The sequence below is a fragment of the Entelurus aequoreus genome, linkage group LG08 (assembly GCF_033978785.1).
Source record: "Entelurus aequoreus isolate RoL-2023_Sb linkage group LG08, RoL_Eaeq_v1.1, whole genome shotgun sequence".
NCBI lineage: Eukaryota > Metazoa > Chordata > Actinopteri > Syngnathiformes > Syngnathidae > Entelurus > Entelurus aequoreus.
Genome location: NC_084738.1, coordinates 60317240 through 60344766, shown reverse-complemented (window position 1 = coordinate 60344766; position 27527 = coordinate 60317240). Strand labels below are relative to the sequence as shown.

At 41.3% G+C, this 27527-nt stretch overlaps 1 protein-coding gene across 2 annotated transcripts; it reads left to right on the top strand.

Moving 5' to 3' along the window:
- Window positions 1-460: 460 nt before the first annotated feature.
- Window positions 461-26641, top strand: agpat2 (1-acylglycerol-3-phosphate O-acyltransferase 2 (lysophosphatidic acid acyltransferase, beta)). 2 transcript variants are annotated; one of them, XR_009827097.1, is made up of 7 exons: window positions 461-918; window positions 9643-9776; window positions 15646-15821; window positions 15897-15992; window positions 23738-23810; window positions 23895-25744; window positions 25852-26641. XR_009827097.1 is itself a non-coding variant. In XM_062056975.1 (6 exons), exons 1-6 carry the CDS (start codon window positions 653-655, stop codon window positions 24044-24046), a joined length of 897 nt encoding a protein of 298 aa, XP_061912959.1. In that variant the 5' UTR covers window positions 461-652; the 3' UTR covers window positions 24047-26641. The 2 variants fall into 2 exon arrangements, 1 of the variants encoding a protein (XP_061912959.1); XM_062056975.1 differs by having other exon boundaries at window positions 23895-26641.
- Window positions 26642-27527: the final 886 nt, after the last annotated feature.

The following is a 27527-nucleotide window of genomic DNA, read 5'->3' as shown; positions in this document are numbered from 1 at the left end:
AGACCCTACCAGGGGGCATAAAGCCCCCGGACAACATAGCTCCTAGGATCATTGGGACACGCAAACTCCTCTACCACGGTAAGGTGGCAGCTCAGAGAGGAGTAATATATTATAATAATATAATATTGATACTGTTGTTGATAATATTCATTTTTGTTTCACTACTTTTGGTTTGTTCTGTGTCGTGTTTGTGTCTCCTCTCAATTGCTCTGTTTATTGCAGTTCTGAGTGTTGCTGGGTCGGGTTTGGTTTTGGAATTGGATTGCATTGTTATGGTATTGTTGTGTATTGTTTTGTTGGATTGATAAATTAAATATTTTAAAAAAGGGAAAAAATAAAATAAAAAAAATAAAAAAATTAATTGATTTTTTAAAAATGAGAATCGATTCTGAATCGCGATTTGAATTCGAATCGATTTTTTCCCACACCCCTAGTATCTGGCGTGATTTGATGACGTCACACGCAGTGGCCCGGCACCCGGAAATAGAAAAAAAAAAAAAAAAACATCGGATGACGCCTAAGCGGACTGCATATCATTTAGCCGCACATGAGTAACGATACATGGTCGCGGCGAAGCGTCGTCGACGCGTCATAAGCGGAGGCAGGAAGAAAAGGGAATTTAAAAAAAAAAAAGGTCTCCTTTTTCCGTGTTATGTTTGACCGGCTCACGGCGCCACCTTTGCCCGAGCACCGGAGTCGGACCCCGCCGTCCAGCCCTTGTCACTTGCCCGCTATGGACGTGCTCCTCTGGATGCCCCCGCTGCTGCTGCTGCTGGTGCCGCTGCTGCTGTGGACCAGCAGCACCTTCGTCTTCTATTTCAAAAAGTGCTTTTACGTGGCCTGGATGATGGTACTGGCCCTGGTCGCCATCCCGCTGTGCATACTGAAAAGCGGGGGCCGGGACGTGGAGAACATGAGGTGAGTTTTTTGACAGCTAGCAGGCTAGCACATTGCTGCTAGCCTGCTAGCACACTCCACGGTGCATTACTCCGATTGTCTTTTTACTATTTAAACTAACAAAACAAACCCCGGCGTCATGTAACTAATAAATTCCTTCGCGTTACTTTATTACGGCTTTAAAAAGTCAAACTCCGCTAACATTAGCCTCCCGTCCGTTAACGTTAGCCGCAAGCTAGAAGCTCACAGTGGTAAACAAAACACACAAATAAATACACGCTATGAATGTTCTGGAATTAACCACCAATGTGTGCTTTTATCAATAAGCATGTTGTCCAGCCGCTCTCAAATGTGAGATAACGCAGAACAGAAGTCAGTTCATAGTGGACAACAAGGCTGCCGTTGTTGTGTACATGTATGCACCTGAATGGAGCTACTAATGTAAGGAACCTATCTATAACTTAGGTATGTGTATTAGAGTTTGACAAATAATCCATTTTGCATGTAACCAGTATTATCAGACAGATCTGATGAATTGATTAACGTGGACCCCGACTTAAACAAGCTGAAAAACTTATTCTGGTGTTACCATTTAGTGGTCAATTGTATGGAATATGTACTGTACTGTGCAATTTACTAATAAAAGTCTCAACCAATCAATCAATCTTGTCAAGACCATCCATCCATCTTCTTCCGCTTATCCGAGGTCGGGCCGCGGGGGCAGCAGCCTAAGCAGGGAAGCCCATACTCCCCTCTCCCAAGTCACTTCGTCCAGCTCTTCCCGGGGGATCCCGAGGCGTTCCCAGGCCAGCCGGGAGACATAGTCTTCCCAACGTGTCCTGGGTCTTCCCCGTGGCCTCCTACCAGTCGGACGTGCCCTAAACACCTCCTGAGGGAGGCGTTCGGGTGGCATCCTGACCAGATCCCCAAACCACCTCATCTGGCTCCTCTCGATGTGGAGGAGCAGCGGCTTTACTTTGAGCTCCTCCCAGATGACAGAGCTTCTCACCCTATCTCTAAGGGAGAGCCCAGCCACCCGGCGGAGGAAACTCATTCCGGCCGCTTGTACCCGTGATCTTGTCCTTTCGGTCATAACCCAAAGCTCATGACCATAGGTGAGGATGGGAACGTAGATCGACCGGTAAATTGAGAGCTTTGCCTTCCGGCTCAGCTCCTTCTTCACCACAACGGATCGATACAGCGTCCGCATTACTGAAGACGCCGCACCGATCCGCCTGTCGATCTCACGATCCACTCTTCTCTCACTCGTGAACAAGACTCCAAGGTACTTGAACTCCTCCACTTGGGGCAGGGTCTCCTTCGCAACCCGGAGATGGCACTCCACCCTTTTAGTTTAGGTTTGGTTGATATCAGCACTTCAGTCATCAACAAGTTTATCATCTGAGAAATGGACATTGTAACAGTGTAGGTCTGACTTTGTAGGATATGTACAGCGAGCAGTGAACATGGTGAGCTCAGAAAGCATAAGAACAAGTATATACATTTGATTATTTACATTTACATTTACCTCCGGGGATGTGGTGGGGGGAGGGTGTTAGTCTAGGGTTGTAGTTGCCTGGAGGTGTTCTTTTAGTGCGGTTTTGAAGGATAGTAGAGATGCACTTTCTTTTACACCTGTTGGGAGTGCATTCCATATTGATGAGGCATAGAAAGAGAATGAGTTAAGACCTTTGTTAGATCGGAATCTGGGTTTAACATTGTTTGTGGAGCTCCCCCTGGTGTTGTGGTTATGGCGGTCATTTATGTTATGGAAGTAGTTTGACATGTACTTCGGTATCAGGGAGGTGTAGCGAATTTTATAGACTAGGCTCAGTGCAAGTTGTTTTACTCTGTCCTCCACCCTGAGCCAGCCCACTTTGGAGAAGTGGGTAGGAGTGAGGTGGGATCTGGGGTGGAGGTCTAGAAGTAACCCGACTAGCTTGTAGATAGGACAAGTTAAAAGAGAAAGTAAGCAGATATTAACAGTAAATGAACAAGTAGATTAATAATTAATGTTCTACCACTTGTCCTTAATAATTTTGACAAAACAATAGAATGGAAAATGACACAATATGTTACTGCATATGTCAGCAGCTAAATTAGGAGCCTTTGTTTGCTTACTTACTACTAAAAGAAAAGTTGTCTAGTATGTTCACTATTTTATTTAAGGACAAACGTGTAATAAGAAACATATGTTTAATGTACAGTAGGAGTTTTTGTTAAAATAAAGACAATAATAATAATGTGGTCCCCTTTATTTATAAAAAAGTACAGAAAAGTATCAAAATACATTTTGGTACCTGTACCGGTACTAAAATATTGGTATCGGGACAACACTAATTGGAAGTGATGGGAAATTTGAGTAGACATGGCTGCTCGGACTCCTCTTGTAAGTCACATCTCAAGCAAAAAAATCAGTGTGCGAATCGATACATTTAAAAGATAATTGGCAGACTCACGGATAAATGTTTAACTTATATCATAATTGGGATTCCAATGAACATTTCACTCACCGTCGTTTTTTTCTGCCCTCCCCAAATTTCATCAGGTCTTTGTGACGCGAGTACTTGTCCAATTCAAAATGTCAATATTCTGGATGAACTCGAATGTGTTGTACGTCACGAGTATTGGTGTAGAGCGGTGGTGAAAACAACGCGAATGCAGTTGAACTCTGAAAACAGCGGTCGGGTCTCTACTCAGATTGTGCGATCAAGTGCGAAACGCGCTGAGTGACCACTGCGGATATCCAGCCAGGGGCAAATCCACACATACCTATACTTGTTTTTGTTCTCTCCCTGGACAAGAATGTGGCAGACTTAAGAGCTAAATTCTTGTTGTTTATGTACAATGACTTAATTTACAACTTGATGAATGTAAATATTGTGTATATGTTTTAAGAGTTCCAACATGTTTGGACCAGAATATCATAGTCAGGATAACAAATGAGCTGAGCTCTTTATTACAGCTCCTTAATTGTCTTTACAATGATTACGTGTGAACACCAGTTCAGGACAATGACCTTTCCAGTTTACTTATTTGCTCAAAGAAACAGCCCATGCATATTACTTAACGTCTATACATCCGTTTTATATACCACCTGTCCTTATTAGGTCTAAAAATGTGTGTTTTGGGGAAGTGGCAGGGAGGATGCAAGCACAAACCCAGACATGCTCCAACGGAGAGTTGAAGAATATGCAGCCATGTTACGCAACATGCATTCTGAAAACAGAAGATAACGGAGGAGGTCAACCCGACACCTGTCAGTGTTTGGCAACGCAGTCACAAACGACTGCATTGCTTTAATTACCTCCAAGAACCATATGCCAGATGGTCTGTTCCCCCTGATTACAGCTAGCTAGCTTGCTGGCTGAATAGTCTGGACTGAGGTTACATTAGAGTCCGCTTTGAAGTATTTCACGGTCAGGTGAGCTGCTGGCGGGGTCACGTTGCAACGGTCAGTCAGCTGAAAGCTTCACCGAGTGATGGTGACAATAGGTGCCGGACCTTTTTGTGGCATGGATGAATACTGAATGGCGTTTTTGCACACTGGTTATTATGGCAGACCGGCTTGTCGTTGACAGCTCGCCTGCAGAGACCTCAACGCTGACTGACTCACTTTTGTGGCGTCTAACATTTGCAACCAGATAAAAACACCCCATGACTGCAAGCGTCATACTTGCATTCCATCAAATGTTAATTGTTGTCATTTTCAGGACAGTGAATACGTTTCCATGCGCTAAATTAGTCCGATTTCTCAAATAGTTTTTTATTTTTATTTTCTGGCCTACATGTAAAGTCCCAGTGTCCATGCACACTGTCAGGTTCAAACACTGATGACATCTATTAAACAGACGAGAAGCAAGGAATCATGCAAAGACAGAGTTCAATTTGGCTCAATGAGGAGACGCGTGTTTTGGGCTGTATTCTAGTTACAGATCCAAACTACGTTCTAAAAGTCCAGCTTGCGTGCTTCCTCTATTTATTTGGGAGGTCCCTGTTTACATCACTGAAGCTGTCGCTGAGGGAAGGGGGTCATCTCGACAACTCCAGTTAGACACAATGTATAATTATACAAAAATGCAAATGTGTTGACGCTGGTGATATCGCCTTGTCTCTGCTCTGTCTGCGTCACGGCGGTGTTCGGCCTTGGCAGTCAGCAGGCCGTTCCTGGACACAGACACTGATACCATACTGGCTTGCAATCTTTTGGATTGCCAGCTTTGCACAGACAAAGAAAAATACCACTTCAGCACAATTTACAATAATTATAGCAACGGCCCTTAAGCATAAAAGTTGTTTGATAATATATACATAATTATTCTAACACACACTCTCTATTACGACTATTGGTCGTAGACTGTGTGCCTCCCGTACACTTGGGGGCACTTATTTCCTTTTCGCGCGAATACATTTATTGCTTTTCTGGTTGACCTATGACATCACACCAAAACAAAGCATAAGTCAACAGCTAAGCTCTGTTGTACCTGTTGCCCACTGTAATATTGGCACATACGACAAATATTACATCTCTAATGGCTATGCTGATGTTAAATAAAGGACAGCAGCAATAAATGCTCTACGAACATGACGCTACAACCAAGAATGTCTCGGAGCGGTTACTGGTCCGAAGCAAAGAAAGACTGGCGGGAGAGAGTTGTTTTGAAGGCATTTTTCGGGCGGAGAATAATGGAAGCAAAACTTTTTCGAGTGTCTCATAGTTCATTCAAAAGGCTCTGTGGATTAATAGGAGTTTTAAATCCGAAGGAAAAGACAGTTGGTGCCCCAGCAAATACTGTTCCAGGATTGCTATTGTTGTGTACAAACTTGCCAGTCGTGTGGAGTACAGAGTCATTGTAATCAGTTTGGAGTGCTCAAATGCAGTGTGGAGATGTTTGTCTTGTATTTTTAAGTACCTGCTTCATTCTCTTTCAACTTATTCGTATTTCCTTCGTGAGTCCGTATGAAGCCGACTTTCTTCATTTTCCTATCTACCTTAGTAAATAAATCTGTTTCTTTTTTTCCCTCTCATCGATGCATTTCAAAATGTTCCGTTCTTATATTTGTGAAGCAAATAAACAGTCTCCTCTTCATTCTAGTGTATGCTTATGTTTAATTTGAATTGTATTTCCCTCCGGGTTATATCTCGCACATTGATACTGGTGCATGCTTGATATGAAGAGTCCCTTCCGGCAGCGCAAACCCACTCGAGAGATCTCGTTTCCCAGTGCATAATCCAGGTGTTAGTCCAGTTTCTCAAAAGCCAAACATGTTCGGATTAAGGTGATGTCGGATGCTTCTTTTGAGTCAAACTATTTGAGTTATCGGACATATTCAGTGCGTGGAATAGTAGTCAGTGACTGAAGGTGCTTTCACACATGTTCCTTTTTGTCTGTTTTAATCGTCGTCCTTTGGCTATGGGCGGAAATGATCAGTACCGGTATATGGTTCCAAACTAATTCCAAGTGCAGTTTGGTTGTGGTGAGGAAAGTATCGGACTTCAATCCCAACTAGCAAATGAACGGTTCAGGTTGGACCCTGAACAAGACAACAGTGATGGTACAGGAAGCGTGTGAACAGAAGGGACCACTGATTTACTGAACACTTCTTCATTGTAGCATGTACTCTGTCTGCGATGTCGTTAGTCTCTCAAAGTAGCCTTGTGTGTTTTTCTGTTTATATTGTAGCCTACTCTGATGTTTGTATTCTTATAGGGCTGGGCGATAAAACAATATCAATCACGATATGTGATATGTAATCGATATCAATAAAAAATGCTTTTGATAAAGCGTTTGATACATTTTTTCTTCTTCGTCGGAACAAACCAGAAGTTTTGAAGCAAGGTTGGTTGCATGATGAAAGGCTCGCTGGGAACCGAGCAACGCAGGAAGTAGGGGTGTAACGGTACGTGTATTTGTATTGAACCGTTTCGGTACGGGGATTTCGGTTCGGTTCGGAGGTGTATCAAACGACTTTCCACACGAACATATTAAGTAGCGTACCGCACGTTGTGTAAACAAAGCACACCGAGGCACAACACACGGCATGCTAGCAGCGACCGGGCTAGGACAACTTGTAAAAGCCAGAGCTGGAAGACCCTCCTGCCTCGTTAAGATCTCCCGTTTGGGAACACTTTGGCTGCGCGATACAACAATGGAAGACGGAGGCTCGCCGACATTGTTCAGCAGCTGCTTCTGACAACACGCCAAACATGCTAACCCATTTGAAGCGTCACCACCGCATTCAAGCAGCCTCTCCTCGGCGAGTCAGGCAGGGATAAAGCAATAACAAATGTTTTTATAGCAGCAGATTTAAGACCATATTCCATTAGAAACTAGATTTTGACCCACTTCTATGGTGGAAGAACAATGAGCCCATATACTAAAGTTAAAGTACCAATGATTGTCACACACACACTAGGTGTGGTGAAATTTGTCCTCTGCATTTGACCCATCCCCTTGATCACCCCCTGGGAGGTGAGGGGAGCAGTGGGCAGCAGTGGGCAGCAGCGTAGCCGCGTCCGGGAATCATTTTTGGTGATTTAACCCCCAATTCCAACCCTTGATGCTGAGTGCCAAGCAGGGAGGTAATGGGTCCCATTTTTATAGTCTTTGGTATGACCCGGCCGGGGTTTTGAACTCACAACCTTCCGATCTCAGGGCGGACACTCTAACCACTAGGCCATATATCCTCTTACTGCCAAGTTAGCCAGGCTGGGGGGTTAAAAGAAAAGTTAATCTGAGGCTGAGTTGACTTGAAACTGTTTAATGTTGCACTTTTTATATGTAGAAGAAAAGTTTTGTCATTTTATTTAATCTGAGCAACAACTTGAGGCAGTTTAATGTTGATTAACGTGGACCCTGACTTAAACAAGTTGAAAACCTTATTCGGGTGTTACCATTTAGTGGTCAATTGTACGGAATATGTACTGCACTGTGCAATCTACTAATAAAAGTATCAATCAATCAATCAAAAAAAGCACTTCATATGTAGAAAGGTTTTGTTAAGAAACCATTCTGAGCCTTATCTTATTTAGTTTTTATTTTATATATGTTGACCACATCAACCCTGGCAATGGACCCTGTGTGTATATGTATGTTATGCCATTGTTTACAAATTTGGTAAATAAATAACCAAAAAATGTATATTTTGTTGTTTTCTTACTGTACCGAAAATGAACCGAACCGTGACCTCTAAACCGAGGTACGTACCGAACCGAATTTTTGTGTACCATTACACTCCTAGCAGGAAGTGATCACTGATCAGTGTTAGTGACACGCTAACAGCCAATCAGGTAACAGTATCAATTATCGAGTTTGGTTGCGCCATCTTGTTGTCTCATGGTTGATTTTCTGCATGGAGTTAGAAGAGGAAATAAAAATGAATGCTGCAGAGAGCCAAGAAATTGTGAATAAAACGGGAAAAGTCACCTCGACATTGGCAGTTTTTTAGGATTTTTTAAAAGGGACCGTAGTCAGACCAATGTGGTCTGTAAGTGATGCAAGGCGCTCGTCCCCAACAAGACCGGTAATACCACACCACCTTAGCCTCGCTCACTCTTTAGAGCACAGCTGTAACTTCCTGACCCTAAACCTGCAGAAAATATCTCTTCTCAGGTTTCTCTGTTTACATTTTCACACTTTGCACTATTTAGTTACACTTCATTTAGCACTTCTTACTCATTTTTGCACCTTCATTTTAAGAGCTCATTGTTAAGTGTTCAATGTGAATTTGCAATTTTGTTTACATTCTTTGAGTTTTCCATGAATGTGTTGACATTTTCTTTTCTTTTCTGCTTTTAGAGCCTGAGGGGATTACAATCAGAAGTTTTCGCGTTGTAATTGTTCAGGTGTCCATAGGATGTTTGTACTGTTTTATATATTTGTGAAGAACCCTAACCCTTGCATTTGCATTCCTATTAAAGTTAACTTCTGAACAGGCAGACTCAAAGTTATCTTGACATTTAGCCGCTCTAAAAAAAGACTTGTTTTTTAATACTGTGATTTCAAGTTATCAAATGGAACAGTAAACCAGATTTATAGCTTAGTTGTTTCCTTCAAACTCCCAAGCTATAAGAGTTTGTTCCCCTTGGCCAATCATACAAATGCTGCAACACGAAACCAAGCGATTGCATAAGCACTGGCTTTTGAACTGACTTGACTTATCTCTGCACTGCTATGTTGACAGATAACTCAAAGACTGTAATCTTGTGTAAAGATTGCATTTAATATGTCCGTGACATGTAGCAGTAAATTAAGATATTTTACATTTTAACTGCTTTCTTTCATGTGACCCAGTAGCGTCACATGGTAACTGACGCAAGTCACATGTTTACAACTGTCTTATTATATTCCAAAAGTTAATTAGAGGATTATAAAGGGCGCCCGAAACTAATTAGTATTGAGGTCAGGCCCATAGTTGAATTACATCAGACATTTTTAAGGTTATTTGGAGAACAATTTGACTGCAAAATCTCCTGCACAAAGTTAAGGATAGGAATGACAAGAGGATGGGATTCAGTGCTGAGGAGAGGACGTGAGGATCTGTCACAAGGATTCACGCGGAGGGGGAGAAGTGACGCTGCTCTTTTCTCCAAGAGACGAAAGGTCAACAAAGTCAGATACACGCTAATGAGAGTTTGTTACGCAGGGAGCCAGAACAATTGTTATTTGCATGCAATTTGCTAGCCGGGTGCTCGGCTCTTACTATTGTCATAGTGGATACTTTTTAATGAAATGTTCTTTTTAGGATTATCCGCTCCATCGTTCGTCATGTCAAGTATTTCCTTGGCCTTCGGTTCGAAGTCAGCGGCTGGGAGCACCTGCAGACCAAGGGCCCCTACGTCATCATCTCCAACCACCAGAGCTCCCTCGATGTTTTGGGTGCGTACCGGCAAAGACCAGTGCTGATTTTGATCTGTTACCCCCACATCCTTTGCATTGTTTGATGGCACATTTGCAACTGCCATCACACCATAATACAACACAGGATGTAACAATTACTGGTATAATAATAAACCGCTATAAAATTCCCAACGGTTAGTAATACCATTTCAAATTTTGATTATGGTAAAACTATAGGGCTGTAATGATAAACCGCTGGAAAACTCCCAACAGTTAGTATTACTTTTTTAAATAAAAAATATTGTAAAACCGTGATTGATAATCACACTTTGAATAAATTCACAGACGACATGATCGGTACCTGAAGCGCAAAGTCTAGGTCACTTCCTGTAGGCAGTTATATTTGTGAACACCGTCACAGTTACCATGGTTTTCTTTTTTTGGCATCTTTATTTCAATAACAATGTCATATAATACGTTTCATACAAAACAAACATTATTCAAGAATACAGTATTTATTTTAAAACTTTACAGTTCCGTACAGAAACCCGAACGATTTGTACATCTCTTAACAATACTGACCATGTAAAAGTCTCCTTTTTGTCAGGCTGCGACTATAGATGTAGGTAGAGTGTCCGCCCTGAGATCGGGAGATCGGGAGTTCAAACCCCGGCCGAGTCATACCAAAGACTATAAAAATGGGACCCATTACCTCCCTGCTTGGCACTCAGCATCAAGGGTTGGAATTGGGGGTTAAATCACCAAAAATTATTCCCGGGCATGGCCACCGCTGCTGCCCACTGCTCCCCTTACCTCCCAGGGGGTGATCAAGGGTGATGGGTCAAATGCAAAGGATAATTTCGCCACCATTGGTACTTTAACTTTAACTTTAAGTGCAGTGCCTTGTTGAAAAAGATATTACTTGAGAGTCAATGGCGCCCCCGTGAGTCATTCAGTGCAATTACAGTAGAGTGAAAGCGATTGAAATTGTGGCGATAATACTCTCTGATTATATTAAATCTACCCTCTGTTAATTTTTATATTCTTGTTCTCTTTTACTGCTATGTAAGCCAGTCTTTTTTATACAATACATTAATAAAAACCATTCAAATATCACAGACTGTGACGTCACTGAAGCTCCGTCTTTTCGCATACGTGGACTGATCGGGGCTTCCTTGTACTGATCGTATTGTGACAGACTGCTCTTTTACTGGAAACTTAAGCTAGCACTCGCTACCTTAAATGCTAATATGGTACAGGAGACATTAACGTCTTTCCTCATGAAGAAACTACATACCCCAATCCAAACCTGTACAAACACATTACTGTCTGAGCAACTAAGATATTCAACTGTGCACATTGAAACTGCAAGCTGTGCTCTTTTCGAATTAAGTGATCGATCTATACTCTGAGATAAGACAGGGACATGTTTTGTTTGTTGAAACAACTTTTTCAACAAAAACAAAGCTTTCTACAACAAAAATTGAACTTGCCTGAAGTCACATAAACCGGATGTGAAGCAAATTTGCTTTTATGAATTAAAAGAAACATTCTAAAACTTTTAGAAATTAAAATGGGGAACATAAATAACATTTGGAATCCAGAACAATATTAATGTTTTTTCTGCCAAAAAAGTATATGTGTCAATTATTACTATAGTTGTTTTTTTAAATAAAACTTGACTAAATTATTTCAGTGTGTATAAATGCATGAGCACATAAAACGTTACTCTGATCATTTTGGTTGAAATAACCGTGATATGAAATGTTCATATTGTTACATCCCTAAAACACTCAAATAACAACAATATGGCTCCGACAGACTCAAAACAATATTTAATGTTTCTTCTGCAAAAGGAATATATTTTTTATCTTTAAATTTTCCTGAAGGAACTCTCCTGAAGGAATCAATAAAGTACTATATATCTACTATCTTTACTTATTTCTTTTTAACTTTCTTAAAAGATTTCAGTCTGTGTGTAAGGGCTTTTTGAGCATATTTAAAAATACTGTGGTAAAAATGATGACCGTGACATGACATTTTCATATTTCACATCCCTAAAGAATGCAGTATCACAACTTTCCTGACACTTTGGAGTATTTTGAGTCTTACTTGGCTTTTTTGTATAATGCAAGGCAGCGGGTATCATTAATAACTGGTGGGAAGAGAGATGGTTTCACATGAACTAAATACGACCGCTTCAAAGCATCACACCAACTGGACTTTGGGTGTCAAGCTCAGCACGGATTGTCCACTGAGAGCGCCCTTAGGCTCAGTTAAAACTGGGGCAAATATCAATCAACTATAGTGCACGCTGAGGACCACGCGATCACTACAATTATTTTAAAAGCATGCTACAGTAGGTTTAGATTTGATGCGTTGATCAATACCCGCGTCAATGTGATGGATCTCATCTGGCCTCACATCATAGAGTAAATGAACAAACCAAGCGGTCATTCAAAATCGATTGTTCTGATTCAGGCTGAAGGATTTGGGATGTATAATCTTCCTATAGGGAACAAAATGTTTCCCTTCGTGGTATTTTGTCTAAGGAGTGGAGGCTGGCAGTGTCTAATTAACATCTCAGCCTCAGGCGGGGATTGCAATTGATTCTTTGCATGGAGTGAGAAGAGAAATTAGCAATTAGAAAATTGTGGATAAAAGAGGAAACCTGGACAGTATAGCAGTTTTTTGGATAAAAAGAAAAAAGGGGGATGGTAGTCATTCATTCATTAATTTTTATTTATCTCCTTAATTGATGTGCATTTTTGATCAATAGACAATTAAACTTTAGTAACTAAACACATATTTACACACTTATGCTTGAGAAGGAACAGGATGAAGAAAATCTTCTATTTCATGCCCCCTTCAACGTAAAAAGTAGTCTTACTTAATGGATAGCCCAGATTCACAAGCATACAAACCAAAGAAATACATCCAAATATAATGAAAAAACACAACAAAAAAAAACAAGTGCAAAACTTCATGAAGTACAAACCGAAAAAAAAAAAATTATATACACCTCACGGGATGATACAAAACAAATACAAAACCAGACAAAAAAATAAGTGAAATAATAAATAGAAAGCAAAATGTAGACACTTAAGGCTGTCTATATGATCTTATTGTTCTGGCTTTATATATTTTTTTCATTTGGAATATATTTCTACAGTCTTTTATCTCACTGTAAAGAGAATTCCATAGTTTAACCCCCACCACTGATATACACATTCAGTGTTTCCCATAAACTGCCAAGATACCTGTGGCGGTGGGGGCGTGGCTACGGGCGTGGTCACCATGACATCATCGAGAAATTTGCATAATTTACTACAATGATATGATTTTCTCTAAAAAGGCTCAAAAAATGTATACTTACTAATTAATAATAACAGTTTTGTTTTAAACGTCCATCCATCCATCCATTTTACAATATAATTACAACACTTTATGTACATATTTATATACAGATTTGAACAATAAGTTATTCACTGAAATATATTTATTAATTGTGGTTCTTACAAAAAATATATCTTATAAAAATATAAAAGCTAAAATGTCTCTTAAAGCTCTGCCCCTTTAATTAGTGCATACTAAATAATTTAACTTTAGCCTACTACTACAACCATATTATTTACCAGCAACATAAAGTGAAACAGAGGCAGAGGTGTCCTGCCGCAGTCAGTAACAAATAAACAGAAAACAGTAGTGGTGATAGATAGACACAAAGCTTCATCAAACATCTGATCCACTGAACAAAGAGCTCCAAAAATCTTGATCCTACACTTCTCTTTTGTAAAGCAAATCTGAACAGCCGATATGGGCATCTACATCAACTATATGATTTGCCTGAGAAGCTGGACAGAACAAAAAAAAAAAAAAAAATTAAACAATTTTTTTATTTTTTTTTGTGGCGGCCTTAATTTTTTCGTGGCGGGACGCCACAAATAAATGAATGTGTGGGAAACACTGACATTTGTTTTAAAGTTGTCCTTGAATACTGATGTTTGAAATGACCTTTTCTTCTATGCTCGTCAATCTCAGAAGTGATGACAAACATTTTTTGTAAATTTGCTGGTAATGTTTTACTTTTAGCCTTAAACATAACACATAATGTCTGTAACTTTACTGGCTCCTGTAGTTTCAATAAACCAGAATTAATAAATAATATGTTAGTGTGTTCTAGATAATCTGCTTTATGAATAATCCTTAATGCTCTTTTCTGTAGTTGATACAATGCCTTGCAGACCAATGTGGTCTGTAAATATTGCAAGGCACTCGTCCTCACAAAGATCGATAATACCACACCACCATAGCCACGCCAGCTGTAACTTTAAGGCACGAAACTTGCAGAAAATAGATCTTCTCAGGTTTGTCTGTTTTCACACATTGCACTATTTTGTTACACTTTAAGCATTTCTTACATATTCCTTATTTTTGCACGTTCATTTTAAGAGATTATAGTTAAATGTTCAATGGGATTCTAGAATTGTGTTTTTACATTGAGTGTTTTTTATGCTTATGTTGGCATGTCCTTTCCTTTCTACCTTGATCGCTGAGTGGATTATAATCAGAGGAAGGTTACATATTAAATAAAATGTTTTACATTGAACATATTTTTATCCTGGCCCTTATTTTCCATAGTTCATAAAAAATATTATTGGTGGTGCCTCCCAAACCCTCAGCCTGGCCACTGAGGAGATCCAAAGCCACGATCATGAAGTCTTTGTCAGGCACCTCGTACTGGTCTGGCTGGGACTGGTAAAGCTAAGATAGGAAAGGATGGAGAAAGCACTATAAAACACGTCCATTTTGCTTATGCAGTTCTCAGTACCGTATTTTCCGGACTATAAGGCGCACTTAAAATCCTTTTTTTCCCTCAAAACTCGACAGTGCGCCTTATAACCCGATGCGCCGTCTAATGTATGGAATAATTCTGGTTTTGCTTACCGACCTCGAAGCAATTTTATTTGGTACATGGTGTGATGATAAGTGTCACCAGTAGATGGCAGTCAAACATACGAGATACGTGTAGACAGCAATATGACTCAAGTAAACTACACCAGCATTTTATATGTTCCATTGAAAATATAGAACATTATACACGGCGCTCAAAAATCTTATCAAAATGTTTTAGTACGACTTTGGTAAACTATGAAGCCGCACTGCTTGATGGATTGTGGGCGCATTAAACATACAAGTATTATTATGGTGTGTGTATAAGGTAAGACTGGTGTTTTGTTTCGCAATATTACGCAAAAGCAACTTTTCTTACCTTCTGGTACCTGCTGATCTGTATTTGGGATCTGCATAAATCCCGAAAAATTGCGCCCATCCGCCTATGTAGTCGGTGCAGACACTGTAGTCAATAAGCTTCTTCTTTTTCTCTTTCTTCTTGTTATGGGACATTCATCCTCCGCTGTTGCCATTTCTAATAAAAAGCAGTTAGGGATGTGAAAATTAATCGATTTTAAGATTAATCGCAATATCTATTTGTAACAATTCTTCATGGAATAAAAAAAAAATCTAATAGATTTTTTTTTTGTAGTAAATATTTTATTTAGTTTTTTTGGCAATCTGTCCTGTCCAGCCACTCAGGCAAATCATATTGTTGACCTTATAAAATGTTCGGGAAGCATTTTATTAAACAAAACCAGTTTTCTTTTAAGTAATAAAGAAATTGATTAGAGATGTTTATCTATTTTATGGAGGAATGTAGTTAATCATAGAATTGACACCAAATGTTATCAAAAAGGTGTTGATTTTGAATCCAGAATCGTTGTGAATCGATTCTGAATCTAGTTGTTACCCCCAATGTGGTGCCCAAAGTTTCACAGCCTTAATAATTAGCGATATCGGCCGATATAAAACGCTCATATGAACCAGCTCCAGTATGTGCGCTCTCCCTCAGGCCTGATGGAGATCTTGCCTGACCGCTGCACCATGATCGCCAAGAAGGAGCTGATCTACGCCGGCACGGTGGGCCTCATCTGCTGGCTGGGCGGCATTGTCTTCATCAACCGCAAGAAGACGAGCGACGCCAAGAGCGTCATGGCCGACGCCGCCCAGACCATGTTGGACGAGCAGGTAACGCGGCGTCCTCCCGGAGCTTTCAGGGTCTGTGAGCGTGACTATGAGGCTTTTTCTCTTGGACTTCTGCAGATCCGTCTGTGGGTGTTCCCTGAGGGAACGCGGAACCAGAGAGGGGACTTGCTACCCTTCAAAAAAGGCGCGTTCCACTTGGCAGTTCAAGCACAAGTTAGTACCGTTTTTTAATTTTTTTATTATCTTGTTTTGCGTTTTAATGACGGGTGTTCTGATCAGGGTTTTGCTTTTTTGCTTCCGATACTAATCATCCATGAGTGAGATGAACTGATACTAGAGATGTCCGATAATGGCTTTTTTGCCGATATCCGATATTCCGATATTGTCCAACTCTTAATTACGGATTCAGATATCAACCGATACCGATATATACAGTCGTGGAATTAACACATTATTATGCCTCATTTTGTTGTGATGCCCCGCTTGATGCATTAAACAATGTAACAAGGTTTTCCAAAATAACTCAAGTTATGGAAAAAAATGCCAACATGGCACTGCCATATTTATTATTGAAGTCACAAAGTGCATTATTTTTTTTAACATGGCTCAAAACAGCAGCTTGGAATTTGGGACATGCTCTCCCTGAGAGAGCATTAAGAGGTTGAGGTGGGTGGGGTTTGGGGGGGGGTTGGGGGTAGCGGGGGGTGTATATTGTAGCGTCCCGGAAGAGTTAGTGCTGCAAGTGGTTCTGGGTATTTGTTCTGTTGTGTTTATGTTGTGTTACGGTGCGGATGTTCTCCCGAAATGTGTTTGTCATTCTTGTTTGGTGTGGGTTCACAGTGTGGTTTATACGGCCACCCTCAGTGTGACCTGTATGGCTGTTGACCAAGTAGACCTTGCCTTCACTTGTGTGTGTGAAAAGCCGTAGATATTATGTGATTGGCTGGCACGCAAAGGCTGTGCCTTTAAGGTTTATTGCCGCTCTGTACTTCTCCCTACGTTCGTGTACCACTCCGTACAGCGGTGTTTTCAACAGTCATAAATTGTACTTTTTGAAATCGATACCGATAATTTCCGATATCACATTTTAATGCATTAATCGGCCGATAATATCGGACTGCTGATATTATCGGATGTCTCTAACTGATACCCATCACATGTATTAACTGTAAATTTTTCCATTCATTTAACATTTCCCATTCATTTATAGTGATTGCTATTGACAGCTGCTTTCAACCTGTCACAGGGTGAGCGCTGTACTCAGTCCAGCCACTTGAGGGAGCTAGTCGCCTTACATAGCATCCTTCTTTTCTGATAATATCAGATGATTGATAAAGACTTTTAACTAGAATTTAATCCCCAAACGGCAGTTTTTTTTTTAGATTTCAGTGAAGGCGCAGCACAAACTGACAGCTGTGTATGTTAATGAGTTGTATCGCCCCCTCGGTCAGAGCGTCTGTTCACAGCGCACACTCACGGCAAGACAGGTGGGATGAGTTAAAAAAAACGGGGCAGAAAATGAAATGAACGTGGCAGTTTTTGTGCGTGGGATTGATGTCAGGTTTGTGGTTAAATCCTCACTGGCCCTCATTAGTGAGCGCGACCTGCAAGCGAGTCCGGTCAGAGGTGGTCGCTATTCCCCTATTCAGTCGGTTTTATTCTATCAATCACTATTTGCTCCTGTGTCTCTTTTCCATTTGTGGCCAGAACAGCTCAATGTAGTGAAGCAGGACGCCCCCAGGGTGAGCCACGCTAAACTCTGCCAGTCTCTTTGACAGGCCACTGGGGTCTTTGAGAAAGAGCAGCGAGATCTTGTGTGTTTCACATCCGAATCTTAGTTTTGTTTATTCCGATTTTAAATCGATTCATAATTTTTAAACATAATTCTGGATCATTCTACAACCTTACCTTTACCATATTTTTCGGACCACAAGGCGCACCGGATTATGGTAAATGGTAAATGGGTTATACTTGTATAGCGCTTTTCTACCTTTGAGGTACTAAAAGCGCTTTGACACTATTGCCACATTCACCCATTCACACACACATTCACACACTGATGGCGGGAGCGGCCATGCAAGGCCCTAACCACGACCCATCAGGACCAAGGGTGAAATTTCTTGCTCAAGGACATAACGGACGTAACTAGGTTGGTAGATGGGGATTGAACCAGGAACTCTCAGGTTGCTGGCAAGGCCACTCTCCCAACTGCGCCACGCCGTCCCCATTATAAGGCGCACTGTCGATGAACTGGTCAATTTGGGTCTAATTTAATACACAAGGCACACCAGATTATAAGGCACATTAAAGTTAAAGTTAAAGTACCAATGATTGTCACACACACACTAGGTGTGGCAAAAGTATTCTCTGCATTTGACCCATCGATGCTGAGTGCCAAGCAGGGAGGTAATGGGTCCCATTTTTATAGTCTTTGGTATGACTCGGCCGGGGTTTGAACTCACAACCAAAGGGGTCATATTGGGATTTTTTTCCTGCATTTAGAACACTTCCTCGTGGTCTACATAAGATGTAATTGTGGTTCTTTGGTCAAAATGTTGCATAGATTATGTTTTAAAGGCCATATTCAAGCCGCTTTCTGACAGTCTCTTCTGGATGCGCCGTTTGGTGGGCGTTCTTATCTACGTGCCTCCACTTTGACAGCGTTTTCTCCCCGTCATCTTAGTTGTACCAGTAGTTTTTTTGCACTTCCATAACTAGTCTACTGACAGATATACGTATGAATTGTACGTTACTTTATATTAGAAATGGCAACAGTGAAGGATGAATGTCCCTCAACAAGAGGATAGAGAAAAAAGCAGGAGCTTATTGACAACGCTGTGGACTACAATGGCAGACACACGCACATTTTTAGGACTTACACAGATCCTAAATACTAATCAGCAGGTACCAATAGGTAAAAAAAGTTGGTTTTGCATAATAATATGTAATATGTCTCCCAATAGGTGCCATATTGGGGTCCTTATACACACACCATAATAATATACGTATGTTGAAGCACCGTACGTCTGACTACTGTAGCCGTAACGCTGCGACAATCTACCAAGCAGAGCGACTTCGTAGCTTACCGAAATTATACTTAATTATGACAGATTTTTGAGTGCCGTGTGTAATTTTTTTATATCTCCAATAAAACATCAAAGTTTTGGTCTTGCTTGCTTACTGGCACTTTATTGAACAGGCGTCACCTGCAGTCTCTTATTTGTGACTGCCATCTATCTACTGGTCAAACATATCATTATGCCATGAACCAAACAATATTGGGTCGAGGTCCACACACCCAGAGTTAATACATACACAAGGCGCCGGGTTATAAGGCGCACTGTTGATTTTTGAGAAAATAAAACCATAGAATTTAAAGCCTTTATTGTCATTATACAACGTATATTGAGATTTGGTGAGCAGCTCTGTATGTGCACACATAAATAGCACAAGTAAAAGTACAAATACACAGAATAAAAACACAGACAGATAAACAGAAAGGAGGTAGTTTGAGTCTGAAGGATCAGTGCAATTAAAGATAAGTGCAAATGTGCGTTAAGTATAGTGACATCTTTTGGGAAGAAGCTGTCCCTGAGTCTGTTCAGGCTCGTATGGACCTTGAAGCGCCTGCCAGAGGGCAACCGGTTAAAAAGATGGGAGCCAGGGTGGGTTGTGTCCTTGGAGATGTTTCTGGCCTCGCTGAGACAACGGGAGTTATATATGGCAGTCAAGGAGGGCAGGGGGCAGCCGATGATTTTTTTTGTGCAGTTTTTGCCACCCTCTGCAGTCTCTTCCTGTCGGCCTCCATGCAGCTGGAGTGCCACACTGTCACAGCGTAGGTCAGCAGGCTCTCGATGGTGGAACGGTAGAAGGTCACCAGCATCGGCCCTTAAGAAGTGTAGCCGCTGCTGGGCCTTCTTGACCAACGCTTTGGTGTTGGTCGACCAGGAGAAGTCTGCAGAGTTATGGATGCCGAGAAATTTGAAGGACTGGACTTGCTCTATCGTTATGCTTTTTATTGTCATTGCACATGTTCAATCAATCAATCAATGTTTATTTATATAGCCCTAAATCACAAGTGTCTCAAAGGGCTGCACAAGCCACAACGACATTCTCGGTACAGAGCCCACATACAAACAAACAAACAAACAAATTTCATTTGCACCACAAACCCGTTCAAGATTAGACAAACATTGTACAGGAACGGTGATAGGTCGCCACTTACGACGTCCCATAAAAGGTGGGAAAAAGGTAGACGCTGTGGGAGGATGAGTTAAAAAAAATAAAAATGTCGATCCCAGACTGGGCTCCTCTAGGAGAAGGGGCACACACTGGAGCCGAGAAAAGCACTTGATAGCCGATAAGCACATATACACATTTTACACAGAAACCACAAGACTTGCAACAGGAGGGGAAGGGGTAGGCATCAGGCCCGGAGCTGCCAGCCACTAGGGGTGCAGTTTCGTTGTTCGTCATACCACGTGGAGTGAAGCGGTGGCAAAGGTGTGGGGTGGGGGCTATTTGTGCGTATGTAGCCACGGTCTATGGTGTGTGTGTTAAGTCTGTAGGCCTGGAGTCGCTTTGCATGCGGTGGCAAAGGAACAGAGTTTATCTTTACAGGTGTTATTGAAAGGGAAGGAGTTTGTTTCGTCTTTGCTGCACTGTGTCCTCCAGGGGAATCTTGAAGCGACGACCTTCCCACGTCACAGCCAGGGAAATAATCAAGATTGGAATTGTTGTGTTTGAGCGAGCAAAATCAAATGTGAAACTTTTGACTTTTAATTGTCTATTTCTGGTCCTCAAATTCGTCCTGCAGGGCAGACAGTCCGATGTTATCCAAAATCACAAAAGTCTGAGTGTCCAGAGCTCTGCCCACATCCTCCAATCATTACGTTAACATCATTATCGTTACCACGGTTCCAAATAGGTAGACGTCCTCGACTGAAAGGTGCGCCAGGCGCTTGGCACTCCTCTTTTCCCAAGAGTCTGTCGTGTGTCCAGCAGCAACCGTTCTGACAGGACAAACGGGTTCACCTGAACCCGAGATCTTGTCAATGTTGTTGAGAGACCAGTTGCTCAGATCCATTGTTTAGATTTTGGAGAGCAGTGCAAAAAGAGGCACCAAGAAAGGGCAGATACGGAGAGGGGAGGTAATGTGACCGCCTTTGCCAAGAGCCAAGAGAGGAAAAAAACAAAAAATTCACATTCACATTCACCAATAATGTACAGGGGGAAGTCCAGGATGAGTATTTTGGTTTTGTAGACGTTTAGTGCCAAGTTCTTCGATGCACACCACTGACCTAGTTCCAGGACCTCATCTCTGTAGGCCACTTCATCTCTCCATGTAATCATCCCCACCCACCATATTTGACGATGATGTTCTCTGGGTGGGTGGGATTGCAGTCAGGAGGAGTGGGCTTATAGTCCGAAAAATACGGTACACCACAAGCTTCAACCTCTGTCTGTGTGTCTGTGTGTCTGTGTGTCTGTGTCTGTGTCTGTGTCTGTGTGTGTGTGTGTGTGTGTGTGTGTGTGTGTGTGTGTGTGTGTGTGTGTGTGTGTGTGTGTGTGTGTGTGTGTGTGTGTGTGTGTGTGTGTGTGTGTGTGTGTGTGTGTGTGTGTGTGCTAGTGACCCCACCTCCACCTTTAGAGACAAAGACAGTGGGTGACCATCAAGCGATTTCACTCCATTTCTTTCATTCCGTGATAAAAACCGTATTTTCCGGACCATAGGGCGCACTGCCGATGAGCGGGTCTAGTCAGGTCTAGTTTTATACAAAAGGCGCACCGGATTATTAAAGGCGTCATATTATTTTATTTTTTTCTAAATGTAACACACTGTTGTGACGAAACGAGAACTGAGCCAGAAGGCAAAGCTCTCGGTCTACCGAGCTATCTACATTCCTACTCTCACCTATGGTCATGAAGTGTGGGTAATGACCGAAAGAATAAGATCGCGGATACAAGCGGCCGAAATGAGTTTCCTCAGAAGGGTGGCTGGCATCTCCCTTAGAGATAGGGTGAGAAGTTCAGTCACCCGAGAGAGACTCGGAGTAGAGCCGCTGCTCATTCGCTTGGAAAGGAGCCAGCTTAGGTGGTTCGGGCATCTCGTGCGGATGCCTCACGAGCGTCTCCCTAGGGAGGTCCTCGTTGCACGTCCCACTGGGAGGAGACCCCGCGGCAGGCCAAGGACCAGATGGGGGGGATTACATCTCCTCTCTGGCCTGGGAACGCTTCGGGATTCCCCAGGAGGAAGTCGCAAATGTTGCTCTGGAGAGGGAAGTCTGGGGGTCTCTGCTGGAGCTGTTGTCCCCGCGACCCGATTCCGGATAAGCGGTTGAAGATGGATGGATGGATGGATGGTAAAACACTTCCTTGTGGTGTACATCAGTGGTCCCCAACCACCGGTCCGGGGCCCGATACCGGGCCGCAGGGAAACATTAAATAATTTATAAACGACTGCATTTTCTCCGACTTTCGCCTGTCCCACTAGACACACCAATAAGCTTGTTTATAGATGTAAAATAAAACTCCTCATAGTAACTTGCCATTTGTTATTACTTTGTGACATGATACAATGCATATCAATGAACATATACAATATAAATGTGACAGATTGTAGCCAAAGGCTGATTTCCATCTGCATTTCATTGAAAAGAAACAAGCCCAGGGTTCCCACTAATTCAACGTTATAGTGAGTTGTATTTTTCATGCACTTATTTTTGCTGTATTTATCTGGCACAAGTGGAAAGCCGGTCCCTGAAAATAATGCCTGCATTAAACCGGTCCGTGGTGCAAAAAAGGTTGGGGACCACTGGTCTACATAACATGTAATGGTGGTTCTTTGGTCAAAATGTTGCATAGATGATGTTTTACAGATCATCTTCAAGCCGCTTTCTGACAGTCTCTTCAGGATGCGCCGTTTTGTGGGCGGTCTTATTTACGTGGCTCACCTTCGGCAGCATTTTCTCCCCGTCATCTTTGTTGTAGCAGTGTAGCGTGCAAGGACGGGAGTGGAAGAAGTGTCAAAGGATCGAGCTAACCGTTTTAATGACATTCAGACTTTACTTCAATCAATAACGGAGCAGCACGGGAACTCTAATAACTAAAGTTCTTTGGGTGAATAATGTAAACTCACTACACCGGTATGTTTTAGCGCTTTCATGGCGAGTTTACTGACAGATATAATTAAGAACTTTACTCTACTTTATATTACAAATGGCAACAGCGGAGGATGAATGTCCCATAACAAGAAGATAGAGAAAAAAAGAAGCTTATCGACTACGATGTCGACACGGACTACAAAGGCGGACACGTGCAATTTTTCAGGATTTATGCAGATCCCAAATAAAGATCAGCAGGTACTAGAAGGTAAGAAAAGTGTCTTTTGCATAATATTGCGAAACAAAACGCCGGATAATGTCTTACCTTATACACACACCATAATAATAATCGTATGTTTAATGCGCCGACAATCCATCAAGCGGTGCGGCTTCATAGATTACCAAAGTCGTACCAAAACATTTTTGATAGATGTTTTAGCGCCGTGTGTAATGTTCTATATTTTCAATGGAACATATAAAATGTTGGTGTTGTTTACTTGAGTCATATTGCCATCCTAGCACCGCCTACACTTATCTCTTATGTTTGACTGCCATCTACTGGTCACACTTATCATTACACCATGTACGAAATAAAAAAGCTTTGAGGTGGGTAAGCTCAACCAAACTTATTCCTTACATTAGGCGCACCGGGTTATAAGGCGCACTGTCCAGTTTTGAGAGGGAAAAAAGGATTTTAAGTGCGCCTTATAGTCCGGAAAATACGGTAACTAAGTTATTGTCATATTTTCATTTGCTTTTTCAGGAAATGTCAGAAATGGGATACGAGACGTAAACTGGAGCATTTCAGGATGAATATGCAGCGATGAAATTGACTGACTTCCTCCTCTGTCTCAGGTGCCCATCATTCCCGTGGTCTTCTCCTCCTACCGCAGCTTTTACCTACGGAAAGAAAAACAGTTCAAATCGGGTACCTGGCGCCTTCTTTGCTTTGTTTTTTCCCCCCCCGTCATGCATCTCTTTGTTGCTCAGCGTGTCCTCTCCGTCTCATCAGGGACCATCAGATTGAAGATCCTCCCAAAGATCGAGACAAAAGGGATGGCGTCCGAGGACGTGGCGTCCCTCGCCGACAAATCCTTCGACGTGATGCGCTCGGCCTTCTTGGACGCCGCCAAAACCCACAGCAACGGCCCCGTGAGGCACTGAGTGGCCATCGTACTCTGACCCCCCCCCCCCCCCCCCCCCCCCCCATCGCCCAGGTTGTCCTAAAACCTGGCCAGGACACGACGTGACTGCAGTTGGCCCCTCCCTTCCAGCACAGTCCTGACCCTCGCCATGTTTGCGAGCGGAATGACGGACAGTGCGGCTTTTTCTGTGCATGTATTCTTTTTCACGCCGCTTTGGAACACCCCCCCCCCCTTTTTTTTTTATTGTTTTTTTTCTCATGTTGCCTTTTGTTGAGGTTATCTTTGGACACAGTCCACCTCCTTCCTTCCTCTCTGCGTTCCACCTTAAAGACAAAAGCAGGCGGGGTTTTCACAAGTGGTGGAGGTCAGAGTTTAACGTTCCTTATAGTTCCCTCGCGATGAGCTCATCTCCACGTCCGTTTGCTTATTCAACCACAGGAAGTCCTTATGAGGGCGTTTATTTAACGACTGTTAAATGAATGCCATCTCGTCGCATCACTTATTCTCTCTTTGACGCCTTTCTAAGCGCTCGCAGGGACCTCTAGTGGCCAGAAAGTGTGCGTCCAAACTGGAAAGTAAAAGTATGCATGGACCATTTTGGTATTTTTTTCATTTTGTTTAAAAAAAAAAGACAAAAAAAGGCTTAAAACAGACATTATATATATTTCAAAATAAAGTCAGTGTCCGCTTTGTGTTCTAGGTGACAGTGTGTTATCAGTTATTACAGGGGTGTCCACAGTGCAGCCCTAGTTTTGTTGGCCTGCAGCAAATTGTCGAGAAAAAAATATATATAAATGTAAGAAAAAAGATAGGAAATATTTTACATTTTGATAGTAATAATAATACAGTGCATCCGGAAAGTATTCACTTTATCCGCATTTTGTTATGTCACAGCCTTATCCCAAAATGGAATAGATTTCATGTTTGTCCTAAAAATTCTACAAACAGTACCCCATAGTGACATTGTGAATTTTTTAATTTTTTTATTTTGCAAATGTATTAAAAAAATGAAAAATATTAAAAAAGTCACATGAACATAAGTATTCACAACATTTGCTCAATGATTTTTTTTTTTTATTTAAATTTGCAAAATTAAAAAAAAACGTTTTCACGTTGTCATTATGGGGTATTGTATGTAGAATGTTGAGGACTTATTATTTTTTCTTACATTTTCACTTATTTCTTGTTTCTAACAATATGTTGCGGGCCAACTCTGGACACCCCTGGTGGAGCGGGACAAAACTGCTGCACCAAAACATTAAGGGAATCACCTTAAAAGTGCGTTTTGCTGATTGGCAACGTGAAAATCTGCTATTTTTCTCATGAATTCAACATAGAAGTGTTAGCAGCGTAGGATAGTGTTGATTATTTATGAGAGATTTCGGCCTTAAGTCTGTTTGGTTGTCACACTATGAGATTCCTTGTATCCTCACAGCCTGTAAAAGCCGCCTTTTTTTTCTCTCCATCTCTTTTGTGTCCTTGTTGAAGCAGTAACGGAGGCGGGGCGGCATCCGTGCGTACGGGAATGCCGGAAAGAGTGTCGAAGCTTTAAAAAAAACAAAAACAAAAAAAAAACACCCGTCCCGCCCTGTTGTGTTGAAAGCAACTGTCTGTGTCCGACAATGTTTGATACGTCACGCCAGAATGTCGTCTGATCATCCCAATCGCGGGATTGCCGCTGTGTCAAATCTCTTGTTTACCGCCGCCATCTTTACAGGTTTCACTCTTTCGCCTTGTTTCGCCGCTTTTTTGAGAATGTACCTGTGAGCATTCGGGATCTAATGCATCTTAATTGTTTCTTTGTTTGTTCCCCTCCCTGGTTAGAGCTTTCAAAGTGGCGTCCAATCTGGGAATTGATGACATATTGTGGACCGATTGTGAGGAGATTTGAGGAGTGGCGCTAACCCCAACTCACTTAGCTTTACACACCGTAAGGCCCGTTTGAATATCTACGCCTAATATAACTAATCCATCTTTTTGCTTCTTTTTCTTGCATTCAAAGTATTTATCGCTAGTATTATTTTGCAGCAAGTGGTTTGAATGTTGAACCAAATTGGTTTCCTCCAAAAACAATAGCTTTTTTTTTTCTAAATACAAATTAATTGTACGTTCCGTTTCTGTTTGATCTCATTTGTGACATGTAATTATTTGTGCGTTTAATGTACAGCACAAGTGGTTTGAGAGACTCCACCACTGGGAGTCAAATTTATGCTAATGAACATCTTGTGGAATGGTTAAAATATTTCAATTTGTGTATTTTTTTTTGTGACGAGGGTTTTTCCCCCCTCCCAGCACATAAGAAAAATTATCAATACAGCAATTTGGACGCTCAAAATGAATTTAAAAAAGAAGGACGATAGAACTGAAGTGAAATATTGCACTTTTCATGCTGAATTTTGTCAGGAAACATAAACAAAATGTCTTCATGTTCACCAAAGCTATTAAAGTGTAATTGTCGGTAGCTTTAGATGGAATATATCCTAAGTGTGTATGTGCCATATTAATAATCTGGCTTATATTGACCATGTAGTGTTCTTGATTTCACCTCTTCTGAGTAAATGTGAATGCCTTGCAAGTGCAACAGATGAAATAAATGTATTTCTTTTTTTTCTTACAGCAGTTGTTCGTTGTTGACTTTCGCAAAAAAGAATCGAGTCTTTTGAACGGCTCTTTTAAATGATCGATGAGAACCGAGTCCCAGTTTTCGGGCCTTTTTATTGCACACACAATTACCCGCTATGCATGTGCGTGCCACACGACTGGCAAGTGGACTAGAAAATGAGTCATAATAAAGGAATCTTAGCAGCATTTACCGTATTTTTCGGAGTATAAATCGCTCCGTAGTATAAGTCGCACCTGCCGAAACTGCATAATAAAGAAGGAAAAAAACATATATAAGTCGCATTTTTTGATGAAATTTGTTTGATAAAACCCAACACCAAGAATAGACATTTGAAAGACAATTTAAAATAAACAAAGAATAGTGAACAACAGGTTGAATAAGTGTACGTTATATGAGGCATAAATAACCAACTGAGAACGTGACTGGTATGTTAACGTAACATATTTAGGTAAGAGTCATTCAAATAACTAACATATAGAACATGCTATACGTTTACCAAACAATCTGTCACTCCTAATCGCTAAATCCCATGAAATCTTATACGTCTAGTCTCTTACGTGAATGAGCTATATAATATTATTTGATATTTTACGGTAATGTGTTAATAATTTCACACACAAGTCGCTCCTGAATATAAGTCGCACCCCCGGCCAAACTATGAAAAAAACTGTGACTTATAGTCTGAAAAATACGGTATATTAATTGTTTTTTTTTTAATTAAAAAAATATATTTTACATAGAAAAATATATGTATTTTTAAAAATATTTTTATTTGGATTTGCTTTATTTTTCTAAAGGGTAGTAGTTAAAATAGACACCCACTAGGAATGGTAGTATAAATTTGTACTCACATATCGTCCCAATTTTTATTGTAGTT

Bases quoted from the DNA above. Each gene is read 5' to 3' on its own strand.
- agpat2 (XM_062056975.1), top strand. From the start codon at position 653: ATGTTTGACCGGCTCACGGCGCCACCTTTGCCCGAGCACCGGAGTCGG. The intron at 9,777-15,645 runs GTGCGTACCGGC...GCTCTCCCTCAG, and splicing joins GAGCTCCCTCGATGTTTTGG to GCCTGATGGAGATCTTGCCT. The intron at 15,993-23,737 runs GTTAGTACCGTT...CCTCTGTCTCAG, and splicing joins ACTTGGCAGTTCAAGCACAA to GTGCCCATCATTCCCGTGGT.